We start from the raw sequence: 19,680 nt of genomic DNA, 5'->3' as shown, positions 1-19,680 counted from the left end.
TTGACATACTTTATTTACATCATAAAATCCCAACAAAGGGAATAATAAATATCACACAAAGACGCAAAATGATATTACTGCATTATATTGATCAGCTGCCCATCCTGTACGTCTGATGATGTTGCCTCTGACAATCGGGTGCCACTGCTCGCCAGCCTTCTGGACCACCATTGAACTTCTTGCTACAGTGCTCACCCGCAGATGCTGCTGCTGCTAATCATAAACTAATCAGATTAACCACTGCCCACCTGTTTTTCCCGCTTTGTTCTATAATAAGAGGTTTCTTCCTCCTGCTCTTATGGAGTTTTTCCTGGCCACTGTCGCCACTGGTGACACTCATGGGGGCTCAGACCCGGATTTCCCTTCTGTAATGCTGATTTTTCTGTAAAGCTGCTTTGTGACCACAACTGCTGTAAATATAAATAAACTTTTGCTTGCATTATATCTAATCATAGAAATCTGAGGGCAATGTACGGCATGTGTTGGCATACTTTGATTTCCCATTATAAATCCAACTTATTTGTGCATATGTGACAAATATGTGACATGCCAACTTATTTGAAACTGGTCACTTTTACATATAAGACATCGATCAGTCACATGAACATATACAAGCTGTATGTATAACAATATATGACAAACATATACAGGCAGTGTATATCCTCATCGGTGTTCCACATAATAAAGGAAACACCAGAGACATTTTTAGTGAAAAATGCATTTTACAGAATACCTGCTACAGAACATCAAACCACATGGTGTCAATCAAATAACATCCACTAAAATATGGAATTTAATTGTGTTCTGTTTTTTCACAATGACCTCAGAATGAAGTCGGTCACACCAGTGACTTCAGCTAAAAGCTTCATAAGAAATAATGAGCTAAATGAGAATCTCTGAGAACTGAAAGGCACAGTGGACTCACCATGAGCTTTTCTTCATAGATCCTCAGAAAACAGGTAAAAGGAGGTCGAGTGACATCATCAGTGTGACTTATTTCAAAATAAGAGTTTTTTCTTATGTGGTAACACCAGTGACTCGACTCCTCGGGAACTTTCATTATATATTTTATTATATTTATTTGTCATTTGTTTTCTATGTCATTTAATTCATATATTACACATTCATGTACAGATTATTGCAACATGTTTTTTACCTGTATAGCTTATTTATAACAATAGTGTAACTAACTTGATCCAGAGCTCCTCTCGTCGCCTCATGTTTGGATCCTCTTTGAGAAGCTCTGCCCTCTTCATTCTGGCCTTAATCCAGCAGATGTCACCAGTGTATTGAGGTACTTATGTGGGATAATCTGTAATAATAAGACTCATTATAGAAAATCTAAATGATGTTTTATGACTTAAAGGTCAATCTTTCTGTTCTGGCCTCCCGTTCATTCTTCTGGGTTTATTAAACAAATATGCCCTAAATTATGAATTAGTACAGAGCCCTGATGATGACATCCTGTATAAATAAAATAATGTGTGGCCACGACTTAGCAAAGAGATCTTTGTAACCTGTGATATTATTCCCATGCCTCACTAAGTCATGGCCACATGTTAGGACCTTGTTCCTATGCGTTAATAAGGCGTGGCCATGCATTATTTTTATTTATACAGGATGTCATCATCGGGGCTTTGTAGTAAGGTGTGGGAATGAGATGATTAAGTCTTGGCCACGATTTAGGATCTCGTTCCCACGCTTTACTAATGTGTGGCCATGACTTAGTAAGCTGTGATCTCGGGTCCACGCCTTACTAAGTCATGGCCATGCGTTAGGATCTCGTTCACACGTGTTAATAAAGCGTGGCCATGCAATATTAATTTATACAGGATGTCATCAGGGCTCTATGGAGCACAGCTGGTAACATCGTGTATATATATATATATATATATATATATATATATATATATATATATATATATATATAATGCCTTATTAACATGTGGGAATGAGATCCTAATGTGTGGCATGGGAACGAAATCACTTACTAAGTCATGGCCAAGTACTAGGATCTCGCTCCCACGCTTTACTAATGCGTGGCCATGACTTAGTAAGCCATGGAACCGAGATCACGGCTTACTAAATCATGGCCACTTAGTGGGATCTCATTCCCATGTGTTAATAAGGTGCGGCCACACATTATTAATTTATATAGGATGTCATCAGGGCTCTACGGAGTAATGCCTTATTTACAAGTGGGAACGAGATCTTAATGCGTGGCATCGCATAATTTAGATTTATAAAGGATGTCATCATCGGGGCTCCGTAAACTAGTGTGTGTTTTTACATACTTTCCTTTGACATACAGGAGTAAACGGAGCTCAGGCGCTAAATCTCGGGAATCTGTTGGTGCTGGTTGAGGTTTGGCTCTCTTGGTGGGCCGCGGCCGCCAAGATGGCGCTGCCGTCACTGCCTCCTCTCGCCTTTGGTTCTGGGTGGGGCTTCGCCAGCAGTGGGGCAGATCCACCCCCCCACCCCCCAGTGTCGGGTTTCTCCAGCGCACCCTCATTTAAATCCGCCGGGGGAAGCGGGCAGCTTTATTAGACTCGCACGTCGCGTCGCTCCTCCTGCGCCGCCTTTGTGCCATTTTCTCCGGGGACGCTGTAACCAGACGCTACCGGTTCCTCCTCGGTGCGCCGTTAACGCCGCGCACGGCGGACAGTACAGCGAGGCCGGCTCGCTGCGCGCCCGCTCGGATTCCTCCACAGCCGCCTCGGGCTCCCACGACCTGCCATGGTCGTTGTCACCGCACACGAATAGCGTTTGCGGTCGGTTGTTTTGCGTTGGGTTGTTGATGTGGCTTAAACTCGGCCGAACGCGTCTTGTTTCTCGCTCGGCCTTCAAGCCCCGTCAGTGGAGAATGTCAGTGTTTTGAACCTGAAATCGGCTCCACGCCTCGCCATTCAGCCCGTTCACCCTCCCTCTCTGCCTGCTCGCAAAGGGGGCAACACCAACACAACCCAGCACCGGCTATAAGGTGGTCTGCTCTCGACCTGCGTCATGTTCAGCTGGCTGGGTACCGACGACAGGAGGAAAAGGGATCCTGAGGTGTTCCAGACCGTCAGCGAGGGACTCAAGAAGCTGTACAAAACCAAGCTGCTACCTCTGGAAGAGCACTACAAATTCCACGAGTTCCACTCTCCAGCTCTGGAAGATGCCGACTTCGACAATAAGCCCATGGTTCTCCTGGTGGGCCAGTACTCCACCGGCAAAACCAGCTTCATACGGTACGTCACCTCACTTTATTTATGTATTTATTGTTTTTTTTTTGCTGCATCTTATGTTAAAAACCCTGCACTGTCCACCAAAACCAGCTGGCAGGCAGTTTGGTGTGAAACCTGTTCACAGTGGTGGTGATGGGAACCAGACGTCCACCTGCCTCTCCAAGCTCCCTCACAGAATGTCACTAACATTAAGTGGTTTTGCGGTCTGAAACATTGTTTTGTAGTGGTTTATAGTAGTCCGAGTCCAAAATGAAATGAGCTCATTCATGCTGGAGGGGTGCATGGGGGCTGTTTTAAGGCAAAATAGTCCCCAAAGAAAACCTTTGTTTTTCCTTTAAATGCTCCCGTAGTTTCCTTGTTTTTTTTTCAGGCTGACCATTAATTTACCCTCATGAGCGTCACATAAAATAGTAAATATAATGGTTACATTTGCATTGTAGACGTTGGGACTCCTGGTTCCATTAACCACCACTGTGAAGACAGGGCCTTCACTCTGCGGCTGGACCATTTCACATCAAAGCCAGTCTGAATGACCTTATGTCTGAATTTAGATGAGATGATCCTTTATTAGTCCCTCAGCGAGGAAACTCACAAGTGCTACGGTAGGAAAGTGATACCAAGGCACTCAAAAGAAAAGAAATAACAAGAAGAGAATTAACAAGCGAGTAATTACACTTATTAATTACTTAGTTTTTACGGTTTGTTACTTGTTGCTAATTTCTTACTATACTAACTTGTTATACTATATTATATACTCTTTATATACTTGTTACTAATTGATTGCTAAATTTTGGGATCAATAAAGTATTTGTCTATCTATCTGTCTATCTACTACACAGACGATATTTTATATATATATATATATATATATATATATATATATATATATATGTACCCTCATTTACAACATAGCTGAGTAATACAGGAAGTTGTACAGTAAAAAAAAAACGAACATAAGTGAAATTTAATAAGACAGTACCAATAAACTGTTAAATCAATCGAATTACAATATAACGACGTATCGAGTAACAGAGATGAGGATAAAACATATGAAAACAAATGAATGGAATAAAAGAAATGGGTGTAAGACAATAAATTGACAGTAAAATAACAAGTTATTGGTTTATATGACGCATGCAAATGGTGAGGCATTAACAATGTAAACATGAATAGAAAAGCAACAAAAAAAATGTATACATAAATTTTGAAAAATGGGTGGAATTCCCCTTTAAGAGCAGTGGATAAAACAGGGTACACAACCATTATCATTGATTTGCTTAAATGAATGACCACGCTCGACCACACCCACTTACAAGTGCATGCTGACACACGTTTGTGTTACATAGGCTAATGAGCAGCACTGCCTATGATAAGGAGGCAGAGAACATAATGATGCGTTACGGCGAGATTATATGATTCGGATTATGTGAGAATAAGTATAGGGTGAGCCTGTGTCAGATACTGTCGGATACTGTGGCGTCACGCATGGATTGTCTTAAAGAGGAACTCCTCTGATGTTCAGATATAAACAAGGTCATTCTGAGGAGGCTGATATTGAAATTCTGTGTTCCAGAGAAATTTAGAGTCAGAACTGGTTACGTAGTGATGCTGGAAACCAGACGGCCAAAGTGTTTAATGCCTCTGAAAGAAAGTTATTACACAGAATGGTTATGAATGCACAGCTTAATGCCTGAGACGAATGTTTTACACTAGATAGTCACTCTGCAGAAGGTAAATAAGGAAAGTAAAATAAAACAATTGAAATATATTAAATATAGAGGAAATATAGAGAAAATATACACAAAATATAGAGAAAATATACACAAAATATAGAGGAAATATAGAGAAAATATGCACAAAATACAGAGAAAATATACACAAAATATAGAGAAAATATACACAAAATATAGAGGAAATATAGAGAAAATATGCACAAAATATAGAGAAAATATACTCAAAATATAGAGGAAATATCAAGAAAATATACACAAAATACAGAGAAAATATACACAAAAAATAAGAGGAAATATCGAGAAAATATGCACAAAATACAGAGAAAATATGCACAAAACATAGAGAAAATATAGCAAAAATATACACAAAATATAGAGAAAATATACTCAAAATATAGCAAAAATACACAAAAAATATAGAGAAAATGTAGAGAAAATATACACAAAGTATAGATAAAATATACACAAAATATAGAGGAAATATAGAGAAAATATACACAAAATACAGAGAAAATATACACAAAATATAGAGAAAATATGCACAAAATATAGGGAAAATATGCACAAAATATAGAGAAAATAAAGAGGAAAAATGCACAAAATATAGAGAAAATATACCCAAAATATAGAGAAAATATACACGAGGTATAGAGAAAATATGCACAAAATATAGAGAAAATATAGCGAAAATATACACAAGATATAGAGAAAATATGCACAAAATACAGAGAAAATATGCACAAAATATAGAGAAAATGTACACAAAGTATAGAGGAAATATACTCAACATTAACATTTCATATTGAAACTAAAGAACTGTGGGTTTGTTGGTTATTTTGGATCGCAAATAAAGTGCCTACATTTCCATTGTAGACATTGGCACCCCTGGTTCCTGTCACCACCACTGTAAAGAAATCAGACGGTAACTTTCTTAAAATTTCACATTAAAACCACCCGGAATGACTGTTTACATCTCAGCCCCTGAATTCTGTATCAGTTTTTTGTGAAAGTGAAATTCTTCTCTAAGCAATGGCTTTTGGCCCTGTAGTCAGTTTGATATTGAACTTTATCAGCAAAGGCAAGCTGTACCATAGCTTCCAGCTCTGGTAGAAGAGCATCTCCCTCCCCATGACCCCCTGCTAAATCACTATGTGGGCTCTTCCAGTGACAGAACCTCAGTGATTTAAACTCCAGGTCACCCCTGGTGGGAACGAAGAGCTGGAAAGCACAGAGTGTTACCAGGTTACAAGTGAGACTCCCCATGACTTTGGCTTCACTGTGGTTACATGCCAGTACCAGCTTCCAGAATGTACGGTTGGCTAAAGAAAGACACTAGGCCATAGACACAGAACATCATCAAACATCAAAGCTAGTGTGATCAAATGGAGAAGACTCAATTTAGTCTCTGCGCATTGGCTGATTTAGACATTTCAGTTGGCCTGTGTTATTGATTTAGCCTTGTTGATTAGTCCAAAATGTTTTTTCATGCTTTAGTAAGTGCTGGCTAAAATAACAAGAGAGTGTAAGTGGTTAGAGTTCCAGCTTCATGACTGTTCTCAATTACACTCGCGTTTTCAAGGGAATCTCAAACAGCAAACCAAGACTGGGATGGACTGCAGGGACAGAAATGTTCCATTAACAGCTGAAATGTTGCTCTGTAATAATAAAATATATCAGCCTTGCTTAAAATGTGAGTAAATATTTCCAAACTGTGACTGTATCATTTTTATTGTGGTCAGTTCCGCCTCGGCAGCGCCCCATCGGGTTCACCTCTGCTATAGGCGCGGATGACTTGTCTTCGTACCAAAGTACGATGGTGCGTCACAGTATGCAAATCAGTCAACCAATGTTACCGCCCCCTGACGATGCCTTATTTCTGCCGCATTCATTAGTGCGAGCCCAGAGTGAGGAGATAACCACACTCGTGCCCTGAGCTAAACACCCCCAGCATCACCTCACAAGGCTGTGCTATGATGTCTGTAACAACTGTAAATAACCCAGTTAATCTGATCTTAGTTTGTAATAAAGATGTTCGAGTAATTAATTGAGAATTCTTGTGAGTCTCAATGGCTGTCGGCGTTGCATCCGATTCACGTTTCCCTTCACAACTCAAATTCTCGGGCGCAACACTGGAACTACACAAAGCAACATGGTTCAGGAAAGGTTAACGTTAAATGGTCCTTGTTACCAACTATGTCAGCCTTTCATCTGTACAGCCTTTCTCAAACTTTTATTCCACTTTCCGCAGTTCCAGTGTTGCTTGCCATTGATTTATGTTCAGTGAGTGCGGCATCAAGGGTTCGATTTATGAAGAGGAACGTAAATGAGGCGAACTTAAACGATAAGTACCACAAACAGCTTGCAGAACGTAAGGATTTAGGGCGATTGCAGCAAACTGAATGAAGCGTAGATGTAGAGAGTTCAAAGAAATCCACTGCGTTTATTCGGAATTCAGTACATCCAAGAAATCAGGAATCGGGGTATATTGAACATGGAATATGAACAGATGATTAGAAGTGAGCTGTCACGGTTTTAGGGAATGTTCTTCTGTTCGGCGCCTCTGCCACTCGCTGCTAATGTTAACTCTTTGGTTGCTTGAGTCAGCGGTTCATACAGTTAAGGCTCAAGACGATCAGAAACACCTTCGCTCGTCGAAGATGTGGATGGTGGTAGAGAAAAATCGTGGCCTCATGAGACTCAGTTGCAAAAGTGCTGTTTGATTCTGTCTCTGATTGTCAGAGGAAGGCTTGTTGCTGAAGACCTTTCGAGTTCGACCGCCTCGCACTTTTACAATGAGAATTTAACTTGGACAGGAATGCATCAGCAGAGCTTAAAGGAACTGTTATGTGAATTAGAGCTGGGCGATTAGTCGGAAAGTAATCGACATTCGGAACCTCTAAGTTCATGTACTCTCCCCTTAAAAACGTACTACTGCGTGTGTCGTTACGTGACTCCACTACGTCCACTCTGCGACACGGAAGCTAAGGCTACGTTCACTCAGCAGGTAAAAGTTGCCCAAATCTGATTTTCTTACCAAACCCGTTTTTTGTTTGTCTGTTCAGATGATCTTTTAAATGTGATCAGCATGCGACATCAGTCAAAACAGATCAGTTGCTCATCCAGAGGTAAACACTCACGACTGCCAACGAACGCCAGTCACTCCCGGAGGATCAGCTTCATCTTCACCAGCATCACAGGAGCCATCATGAAGCTTCACTGACTGACAGCTGGGCTCATCACCCAGAATGTGTTTGAGCTGTAAAAAGGGCGCGGTCACTTCTTCGGTTCGCATCCTCGGATTCTTTAAAGTTTGCTTTCACACTTTTAACTGTTCTTTAACACTGCAGCCTCGTTCTCCTGTGGACGCGTTCATTTCTTTAGAAATCTCTTCAAACACGGAGGGGTTTGGATGAGTCTCTTCTAGTCTTTGCAGAGAAACATCACCCCAAATGTTTGAGTCTCAGCAGCACGAAATTATGACGAATGTCGAGGTGGCATGAATTCCGATCCGGCTGTTGAGACTATTTACATTAAGATATGGCAAACATATTTACAGTACAAACCTTGTCAGTGAACTAGGAGGGCAAAAAATGAATCAGTGGCACATAATCATTTCACTGAACCTGATGCACTCAGAGTGAAGAGTGTTCAGTCTTTCAGTCTGCTCTCAGGGCTGTGTGTGTGTGTGTGTGTGTGTGTGTGTGTGTGTGTGTGTGTGTGTGTGTGTGTGTGTGTGTGTGTGTTTGTGTGCGTGTGTGTTCACCTGGCTCTTTTTCTCCATGTGCATTATTCATAAAGGACGTGAAGGCCTCTGTGGTTCCAGCTGATCATTGAGCTCGAAAACAGCACAGCTTACCACTCCATTCTCTCCATTAGAGAGAAAGTCAGAGCAGAGCACTTCAAGGGAATTCTCGTAGTGTCCGATGTGAGTGTGTGAGAAATTTATGTCTGCTCCCTGAAATGTTCGCAGATAGGACTCACTATCATTGAACATTGACGTGTCATAAATAATAATACGTTACTTATTTATCTTAAAGACTTCAGCACTTTTCACATTTCCTGTCTATGTATGTATACATATATTGCTCCAAAATAACTTGGAAAAAAATCTTGTTACATTATCTTACATCACAGCTTTGTTTTTTATTTTCCTTTTTTCTGGAATGTTATCATTTTGGAGGCTTTGACAGTGATAACATTACACACACACACACACATCTTATAAGCCACTTCTCCTTCTGGGTCGCGGGGGGTGCTGGAGCCTATCCCAGCGGTCATTGGGCGGAAGGCAGGATACACCCTGGACAGGTCACCAATCCATCGCAGACTACAAACTATAGCTATACAATTTTACGCATCTGAGAAAATTGGATTTAAAAATCTGTTTATCTGTGCAGTAAGTGTTTATTTGCACACGAAGCACTTATGTAACAAATATCGTTAACATTAATGCAGTAAATAGTGATTTTATGTATGTGCCTGTGTTCATTTAACCGTTTTCAAACCTCACCTTGTCAGTCTGGTGTTACTAATCAGTCATGTATGTTAAATCTGGCATGCTGGTGATGGAACTGAACTACTGCATTTGCAGTCTTGGAGTCTCTCTCCACTCCAAGGCCTTTCAAACTGAAAAAAGACTTTTTTTGTAGTTGTTTACATTTATTATAATATTGCATTTACAGCATTTAGCAGACACTCTTGTCCAGAGCGACTTCTAGAAAGTGCTTCGTCTGTCTAGAGAAAGTCTTTGCTAGTTGGAGAATAGTCTTTGCTAGTTACCAGTAGGTTAGAGAGGAAAGCGGTCCTGAGCTCAGATACTGATAGAAACAAAAGCTCATGTTGATACCCAGAGAAAAAGGAACAGAGTTAAACACAGCAATACATTTCAATATATACTTAACTTAGTGCTCATGGTGTTTTTACTGTCCAGATAAATTAGTTAAATTAATGATACTGCACACGGCTGTATATACACATATGAGTGACTTGGTTAGTGCATGGGAATCCCAGTGTCCTGTAATAATTACCTTGTCGTTTGAACCTGTGTGTTGTAATTGTGAATAGTCACATGGCTCTCACACCTCCTTCTCAGTAGCTCAGTGTTGTGAACAGTGAACAGTGCTGGCAGACATTCACCACTGCATGTGTAATGGCATTTCATGGGAGCTTAAGCTACTGTTGGATTCAGTTCATTTATAAGGGATGGACTTCCCAGAGGTAGAGGTGGTGAATGTGTATATTAGGATTTACAATGTTATGAAGTTTCAGAGCGTTGCAGTTAAAAATGATTTAAAAAAATGTAAACAAAACCTACCAGAGACTGATTTTAGCATTTTACATTTTTAGGTCAACAGTCTCTTTAAGTGAGTCTCTTGCTGGTTAATTAAAGAAGTCTATATTGAATTCCTGAATATGAATTTAATGAATTAGTGTATTATAATGTATTATAATAACAGATCATGTAAAATATGTTATTGTTAGTTTACATTTCTTTGTAAAAGCACTAAAACTGATACATACTTGTGTCTTTCTCTCCACAGATACCTCCTGGAGCAGGACTTCCCTGGCATGAGAATCGGTCCAGAGCCCACCACGGACTCCTTCATAGCCGTGATGCATGGAGACATAGAGGGGCTCATACCAGGGAACGCTCTGGTGGTAGATCCTAAGAAGCCTTTTCGGAAGCTCAACGCATTCGGCAATGCTTTCCTTAACAGGTCAGCATGCTTTTAGAAGTTAAAAATAAATTTCAACACTACAGTCTCTGGATTTATATTGTAAGTTATTTTATCATAATTTAATTTGACCTTCATATCACTGCTGTCGGAACAAAACATTGTATCGCCAAAATTATAACTTTACAGGAGCAGGAAAAACATACTTTACTTTTAATGTAAGTCAATGGAACCAGAGTTTTTGACAAGTCATTTTAGGCCATTGTTTTTTGTCCGTTCATCATGAAATGTACACACAATGTAAAAGGCAACAGGTGTTTTCAAACTATGTCAAAAACTGAAAAACGACAGAAATGGAGATTCATTCAGGAAGTTTCATTCCGACAGCAGTGATATAACATCATAACATCAAACAAGGAGTGTCAAGAATGGCAGTGCTTAGGATACAGATATGCATGGTTTATTTATTTATTATTTTATGTATTATTTATTTATTCTTTCTGTTATTTGCATTTGTGAGTTATTTATATAGTTGTCTCAACATAAATGTGTTTTTCTGGACATCTTGAGATGTGTATAGTGTTTATGAGATATTTATGATGTATTATGATATGATCATGATAGAACTGAGAAAAAAAAACAGTTTGATTTTGTTGTGTAAAGTTACTCCACGCAAAAAATATATTCCATCAGCACAGCTGCTTTCTTTAGGTTTACTTGTTTTGACAATTATTCCATTCAGATTGCTAAAAACTGAAAAATGGAGATTGGAAATGGAGGTTTTAGTCCGACAGCAGCGATATGCAGGTGTCCTATGTTTATAATATCAAATAATAGTCTGTCACATTAATCATTAAAGCCAACAAAGCCCTGAGGGTTGATAAACTCTGGAAACATCTTGAGGTTTCCTATCTTGGCTTAACATAGTATTAATTTCATATTCTGTGTACCTTTATTAGGTGAATCTGACTTTACTGTATATCATTTTCTACTTATCTGGGCTTGAGGGGATTTAATGAGGAGATGCGTCTGTTCTTGTGGCTATTATGCTAAATATAATTCTTCTTGATCCTAAATATAATCATTACCACTTGAAAGATCTAAACTCCAGGTTTATTATTGTTATTAAATTTATGATTTAGCAAATGAAGATGTTCATAAATGTCCTTGGAGTGCAGCAGGTTCAGCAATTATCTGCTCATGCCTCATTAAGCCGGGGTTACACTACGACTTCACCCCGATTTTAGCCCTGAATCTCAGTCTAACTGAATCTGAGCTGGTCTGCTCTGGTCTGCAGATCTTGGGGTCAGTCAGACTCAACAGTTGGAGAGGGAGTCAAGTCGTGTGTGAGCGGCACTGACTCAAGATTTTTGGTCTCTCAATCGCATTTCAGACCAGTCGGAGTTTATCAAACAGGTTTGATTTTTTTCTGCCGACTCAGAGTGAAATCTCATGTAAACTGGTCGATGACTTGTCATCTGAACGGATTCCTGCAACAGCCACTGATAACCGAGAACACAAAAGAAAATAATATGGCAAGTAAAGAGAGAAAAATGTGTGGAGTGAAGCTTTGTAATGAGCTGAGTTTAAGGCACAATTGAGTTTATGTACATTTAAAACTCTAAAAAATACCAAACTGGTCACATTTAAATCTGTGATCCTCACTTAAACACATTTACCTGCTGCTTCTTTACTGTTTCAGTACAAACGGCAGAGGAAACAGAGGCAGCAGCTCCACGTTTATTTATTTGTGTCTCCTATTAACTGAAGAGTGTGAGAGTTGAAGGTTGAGTAGTCTGGGTTCTTAATTGTTTAGTGTGGATCCCCAATATTTCAGTCACCCAAAGAAAACAGTGTGATAGAGTGAGATGCTCAGTCTTTTATAACCTGTTCAGACTTTAAAAGACATGTAGTGACCCAAGGCTTTAGCTGATGCATCTTTACCAAAGTAGCCCTTGTATGTCATAAGATGAAAAGCTGTAGACTTCTTTAATGCAGACTGTTCATATTGAGACATGTTCAGCCAATCTGCTGTGGAACGTCTGAACCTTTGTTGGGTCTGTTGATCTCAGGGCGCTCCTGGCCCTCAGTCTCTGACTCCACAACCTGCTGCTCCAGCTCTACATATCCCCTCTTATTGAATTTCCTAGCTTGGATGATTGGAGGTCTCCTCCTGGCCATCAGCAAATCTGGATACATCACATGACCTCCTGCACGCTCTGTAACCAGCACTGTGCTGTTAAGCGTGCTGACTTATTGGGCACTGGAAACGATGTCATTCATACAGCCCGTAATCAGAACAGGAGCTGTTCTGAGGCAGCACTGTAAAGCTAAGATCATACTAACAGATACAGGGAGAGTTCAGAGCATTCTCTCATGTCATAATAGCCTTCCTGCTCTGTCATAGCTGGGAAACTCACCTCAAAAACATTTTCTGTTTCGAGGCTAGAGCTGCAGCCACATGAAGAACGTCCCTCAGGTTGTGGCGGCTGATTATTTTTGCAGGTGGTGCTTCGCAGCACTTAGCAGTCGAGCTATTTGAAGGGGCTGAGAACTTGGCATGGGGCGTTGTTTGTTGTGCAGAAAAGGCGGTCTAGCAGGAGGACTTGGGAACATGACATTGGCTCCCTGCGTGCGTCGCTGCAGACAGATGTTTGGCTGAACACAGTCACGATGAACTTGAACTTTTGACCTTTTCTGGACAAAAAAATAAAAACAAACCAAAACTCATGTTCATGAGCTTTTTTGGAAAATAGTTAATTCTCTAGACATTTGCACATAACAGAGGGGCTCTAATCTGTCAAGCCACTGCTGTGCTGCCTGCTAGATATGCTTTTTCTCTCTATCTCTGTCTCTAATAACTGACATTTGGTAACTAAAGCAGTGTTATATGTAAAGTTATGTGCAGGGAAATTGGGTAGAAGTAGTGCAATAGAGCTGCAGGTCAGACACTGAGCTCTTCTATAACAGAAGCTCCATTTTGTTAGTGCATTAATTTATATGCATAAATTGTATTAAAAGCAGGTTTTACAACAAAAGTCACCTCAGGGTAAGAGGCCTTTGGTGCAGCATAAATCACTAGACCTGTATGACTGTATGGCTGTGAGGTGATGTGGCCATTATTAGGTGAGGCTGTTGTTTATGGAGGATCTTAAAGAACTTTCCAAGATACTCCAACCCACATTTATGCTAAACATACACTAGAAGACTTTCAAAAGAATTGTGAGAGACTAAAGTCTGACACCTTCTCACATCTGAAGACAGTGTCACAGGTTTTAATCGCAGACTGTGAATGTGCAAAGATTGGAAATCTTGCATTGCCACTGTTTACAAGACTGCAGCTAGATTTTTGAGATTATTTCTCATCATGAAATAACAGCACAGTTAGGACACTTCAACCAGTCAGCCCCTGGACCGTCACTATATGCATGAGCAGAGGCTTAAAATGTAAGCAATAGAAGGCGTGAGGGAGTGTGTTATCACAAAATAACATCATGGCTGTGATTTTTTTGCCGTACATCATCACAGCCGTGATGTTATTGGCAATAACACACTCCTGGAGTGTTCTACTGCTTTAATACAGCAGTTAAATAAATACAGTAAGAAGTGAATAAACTGGGCCGTGAATGTGGTGTTTAATGTGTTTTAATGTTCAGTTCCTTCCTCCAAATTATAGTTCCTTAATCAGCAGCTTGTTGCTACGTCAGAGTAACAAGCTCCACCCACTCGCTGCCCAGGCGGCAGTTTCTTCTCCAGCTCCTTACGCTAAATTCCCAAACTGTTGTCACCACTGAGCAGCTGTGACAGAAGAACAGCTAAACAACCTGGAATCAGCCAGAAATGAACCCAACACCATTCGCCAAACGTGTCATCTGATCTTCAGAGTCTGACCAAATCAAACTAAGCCCTAAAACTGACCCAATATCAGGTTCAGCTCAGTTTGGTCAGTTTTTCCAGAACAGAAAAAGACTGACTTAAGACAGCCGCCCTGACCACCTCACACCAAACGATCAAAATGACGCAAACGCAACTCCAGCAAGACTCTCATGATTTTGTACCGATATTGGAAATTTGTCTGCGACAGTAACATCAGTTGAAGTCGTTTTGTGTAAGACTGGCATAGATTCCACCCACATTTTTCAGTGCTAATCAGGGGTTGTATGTGGTGTAAGTTGTGATTTCATTCAGCTTCTTTAGTACTAATTATGCCACAATCATTGGCTGATTCTGTTAAAAAAAAAACAATACAGAGATTAATTCAACCAAAGATTTGAACCATGCAAATCTGTCTGCAGTGACAGGAAATACTTATCAGGCTTTTAGTCTTACCTGGTTCAGTGTGGCCACATAATAATGAGAACACAAATCATTACCAGAAATGAAGCAATTAAAAAACGCTGCATTTGTTGGAAATACAAGTCAAGTCAAGTCCATTTATGTACAAGAACACAGTGGAGTGAAATTACGTTCCCCCAGGTCCAACACGGTGCAACAAGGAATAAAAAGTATAAAGTACGAATGTGCAGACATCATGTGCACAAAAAATTCAGTGCTCAGCAGAATCTTATAGCTTTCAAGCTGTTCTATGTCTAGCAGGTGAGAACCAGCCAAGGGAAGATTAATCAGCTGTTATTGTTAAGTTTGTCTAACCAGTGTCCTGCAGGGATTCACTCTGTGTTGCGTATTCAACCAGGTTTAGTTCTGACACTGTAAACTACTCAACCCCACTTTCCTTCTTTTGCTGTGAAAGTCTGCTTCCAATATTTTTCCCATCATAAAGATGTAAAATTTATTTATTCTCTAATCCTGCATTGAAACTGAAATAGAATTTCTGACATCTTACGTCATGTTTACTGTCTGCCTTTGTATCTAATCTATTGAAATGTATGTAATGATGCAATGTGTGTGTTTGCCCTGTAGGTTTGTGTGTGCTCAGCTGCCCAACCCTGTTCTGGAGAGCATCAGTGTGATTGACACCCCAGGGATCCTGTCTGGAGAGAAACAGAGGATCAGCAGAGGTAACACACACACACACACACACACACACAAAAAACATATCGTTTAAAGGACATACTGACCTAAAACTAGCATTTCATCAGTGATTTTTTCATGTCATGTAATAGGGTTAGTATATTAGGGTTAGTTATAGGGTTAAATAATGGTTTTATTTCATTTTTGTGTTTTAGCCCATCAGTGTTCCCTCACATTACATGCATATGGTGCTTATGGTGGCTTCCTAGCAGCATTGGCTTAGATCCTAGCAAGCGAGGAGGTGGGGGGGAAGACATTTTAAACAGGCCTCAAGTATTTGTCCCAAGATCCTCCCACAGTATACATCACCAGGAGGTTTAAACCAGAAAATTTCACTGTAGAGTCTAAAGCTTTGCTGTTGTAGGAGGCGATGTTGACAACAGATGTGGCAATGGTCCGTTTTTTTTTTGTTTTTTTTTTTACTTAGGCTGGAGTGTTCCTTTAATCCTGATTGCAATATTTGCCTTTGCAATACTACCATATCATTGCTGTCAAAACAAAACCTCAAATTTTTTGACATTTTTCGTTCTTTGACATTACTTGAAAGTGCCTGTAGCTTTTTACACTGTATGTAAATTCCATGACAAATGGATAAAAAAAAAACAGCCCAAAATTACTTGGAAAAAACTCCTGGATCCGTTGACTTACACTAGAAGTACAGTTGGTTTTTTCCTTCTCCTGTAAAGTTGCCATTTTGGAGATACAAGGTTTTGTTCCGTCAACAGTGATATGCAACGTTGCCCTTTAACCATTCTCAGTGTGCACTGTACACTGTGTGCCTTCTATGAATCAAGCTGTTCATGTAATCCAACAAAAATAGTTATTTTGGTCACAAAAGTGCAGGTCAATCTTCAGTCATGTTAGTTTAGTAATCCACCAAAATGTGTGTTAATATATTGCGTGGTATGTAATATGCAGCAATACAATCACAAATTTACACAGTATTTATGCTGTGTCTTTATGATGATTTTTTAACGTGATAGATTTGGGCTAATTCAAGATTCAAGAGTTTTATTGTCATGTGCACAGCAGAACAGGCAGTTGCACTGTACACTGAAATTCTTACTTTGCTGTTCGTCCATTCACCAAATATAATCTTAAGAGAATAAAAAAAAGAAAATATAAGAATATCTCTAAAAACAGTAGTAGAAAGTAAAAGTAAAAAATGTACAGTATGTGCAAAGTTGAAATAAAATTAGTTACACGTGCGTATGTGCAAATATGTAGAGTAGCTGTTCATAAAGTGCATCAAGTAACAGATTTAAACAGTAAACGGTATTGTTCTGTGCAAGTAATAGATTATAATAAACAGTATTGTTCTGACAGCAGCAGTACAGTGTACTTAATTGGTATGGGTGTGCTGTATTTTGTCATTTCATTCAGCCATTTTTAAGGTCCCAGTCATCTTTGGTGCCAGCATTCTTCTAGTTTTGAGAGTTTGACTAAGCAGAAGAGAGAGAGTTTTGGAAAGAAGCATTTCCTTTGCCTGCTGGAGAAAGAAGGCATCTGTTTTGAATCCACATGGAAAAATCTCAATATTGTGATGTTTTATTGTGATGATAGTAAGAAAAATTCACATGAGGTTTTGAAGAGCAACTTCATTCACGTTTGTGAATGAAGGAATCATGTTGAACTATATATATCTAACTATATATCTGGAGCAGTTAATGGTCTGATACACTGTTTGCTGTTGCAAGGAAGCTTACAGTAAGACTAAAATATACTCGTTTGTATATTCTGATTTTTAATGTTTTATTCTAAAGTCGTCCACACAAGCTAGAAATCACACTAGTAAACTAGTCACCTTAGCAAGTAACTTATGAGCTCCATATGATTAAAATTATGCCTTCCCACTCAAATCAACTCCATCCAATTGAAAGTCATCCCTCCAAATCTTCACTGTCAGTCGTTCGGTAGAAAACCTTAAAAATACATGGATTTGAAGAAAAGCAAATAAGCTGAAAGTTATGTTTGTCATTCATGACTATGACCAGCCTTCGATTGCCTGATTGGCTAAACGCAGTGAGGTGGCCATGTTCATTTGCATAATGTGTAATGTAAAAAAGGTTTTATTCGAAGAGATTTTGAAGCATTTCTATCGGTCCTATCATGAAAGTTTCACACAACATAAAGGGCAGCCGGTGTGTTGAAGTGATGTAGAAAAATAAACATCGAAAAAAATGGAGATACACGGTTTTCTTTGGACAGCGACAATATACTTTATGGCATTAACAAAAGATGACTTAATATCTCCTAATATATCTCAAGATTTAGGAAATGTCTAAAAATTACCAGAAGAAAAATATTTGCTTCTGTTGTTGTTGTTGTTGCTGCTGGTGGTGGTAGTAGTACCTTTGGCTTTTATTCATCAAAATTGTGTAAAAAGAGCCAATTAAAATGAAGACATATTTAAAATTCTGCATTTCTCTTAAATCACTGCCAAATTGAAGCAAATTTGGGAAATTCACCATTTTTAAACCTTATTCCTTTCATAGAAACATGTTAAGTCAATTCTCAGGTTCATGTGATCTACTCATCAGAGGCTTATCACCAACTTATGGAGCTGGAGATGTTTATCATCTTTATATCATGTTTATCATCCAGTCGATGTCAAGGTATTTTTTTGTTCTCCTGTGAAGTTACCTTCATGCAGGTACATGGTTTTGTTCTAACAGCGAGTTCTTTTAAAAATGCAGAAAATAACTAAAACAAAGCAAGTAAGCGATTGGTTGATATCAGCCCAGAGCTTCCATAAAGTCATGTTCCTGTAATGCAGATCACTGAACAGTGGTCACACCGCCCCATCAACATGCCCACAAGATCATGTTTGTTTAGCGCATGGTTACTTCATCCCTCATTCAGCAAAGTCCATTAGAATAGGGGCAGCCCAGAGTAATCGCGCTGGCTGGCCGGCGTCAGCACTTTCCTTTAGGCCCTGCTGCACCAGCTGAACTGAGCAGCCCAGGGATTAGATCCACTCACGTTCTAAGTCTCATTAAAAGCATGAGTTCCATAAAGCTACAACATCAGCCTGTGACCACACGTGTTTTCTTTAAGTGTAATATCTCTGATTTATTGATAAGCAGGTGGAAAATGTGGGACTTATCTACTATGTAAACCTAAACGACACCTCCATGTTATGTAGCTATTGGCAAAGAGAAGAGCATTTCATCATGACTCACTCGTCCCCTATCTGTGCCAAGAGTAACAAACAAAGTCCAAATACCTCAGGGAATCGAGAGAAGGAGTGACAGAGAGAGGGAGAGAGACAGGCGCAGACAGAGAGACAGAGACAGCTTGTGCCTTTAAATAAAAGCAGTAAAATTTGACTGTAAAAACAGATGTTTTGCCACTTCAGCACAGGAGCAACTTGAAAATCTCAGGTGTTTTGCATGAGAAGCTCACACTGTCAGTCCTGTTCTGTCATTCCTACAGCATGACAGGAATGACGGACTTTAACAAGAAAGACAGCAGAGATTAGCAGCCATTGTGCTGTTTGTTGTTGTGACTCTCACTCCGCTGTATCTATACATGAAAGGGTTGTAGTACATAGGAGTTACACAGGGAGATTCACTCGAAAGAGGTCCTGAACGTTCTGCTGTACCTCCCGTTAGGACGACACGATCTGAACCAAAAAAATCCACTACATACCTTCCCCTGTGTGATCGATTGCATAACATGCAATGCTGGAAGTGATTTCTGCTGGACACATGAAGGGGTATGGGGGGGTCTGCACCCCGAAGCTGCAAACAGATGTTAAACATCATGACAGCTGTCCGGCGTCTCCCTCATCACTCCGGCGCAGGGGCATCCTGGCTTGTTCGAAGCTCCCTATCCTCGGTTCACATTGCTTCATCCCAGAGAGAGTTATTCCAAAATATTCAGGGTCTCTTTCCAGTGAATCTCCCTGTAGTTACTAGCCTGCAATAAGAAAAGCTTGTTGTAATAATTAACCTCTCACTTGTAGAGCATTAAATCAGGCAGAGATATTCTGGCAATAATGCAGATTCTAAA

General features: G+C 39.7%; 1 protein-coding gene across 1 annotated transcript in view; it reads left to right on the top strand.

Moving 5' to 3' along the window:
- The first annotated feature begins 2,471 nt into the window (after window positions 1-2,471).
- The window catches only part of ehd3 (EH-domain containing 3), a 50,660-nt gene continuing 33,451 nt past the window's right edge, over window positions 2,472-19,680 (top strand). The window contains exons 1-3 of the mRNA XM_017701047.2: window positions 2,472-3,230; window positions 10,501-10,677; window positions 15,556-15,653. Coding sequence (XP_017556536.1) covers window positions 3,004-3,230; window positions 10,501-10,677; window positions 15,556-15,653 — 502 coding nt within the window. The 5' untranslated portion in view covers window positions 2,472-3,003. The remainder of the gene's footprint in view (window positions 3,231-10,500; window positions 10,678-15,555; window positions 15,654-19,680) is intronic.

This window comes from Pygocentrus nattereri, chromosome 4, assembly GCF_015220715.1.
Source record: "Pygocentrus nattereri isolate fPygNat1 chromosome 4, fPygNat1.pri, whole genome shotgun sequence".
Classification (NCBI taxonomy): Eukaryota; Metazoa; Chordata; class Actinopteri; order Characiformes; family Serrasalmidae; genus Pygocentrus; species Pygocentrus nattereri.
Note: the sequence above shows the minus strand (reverse complement) of the source record. Positions and strands in the feature narration are given on the sequence as shown.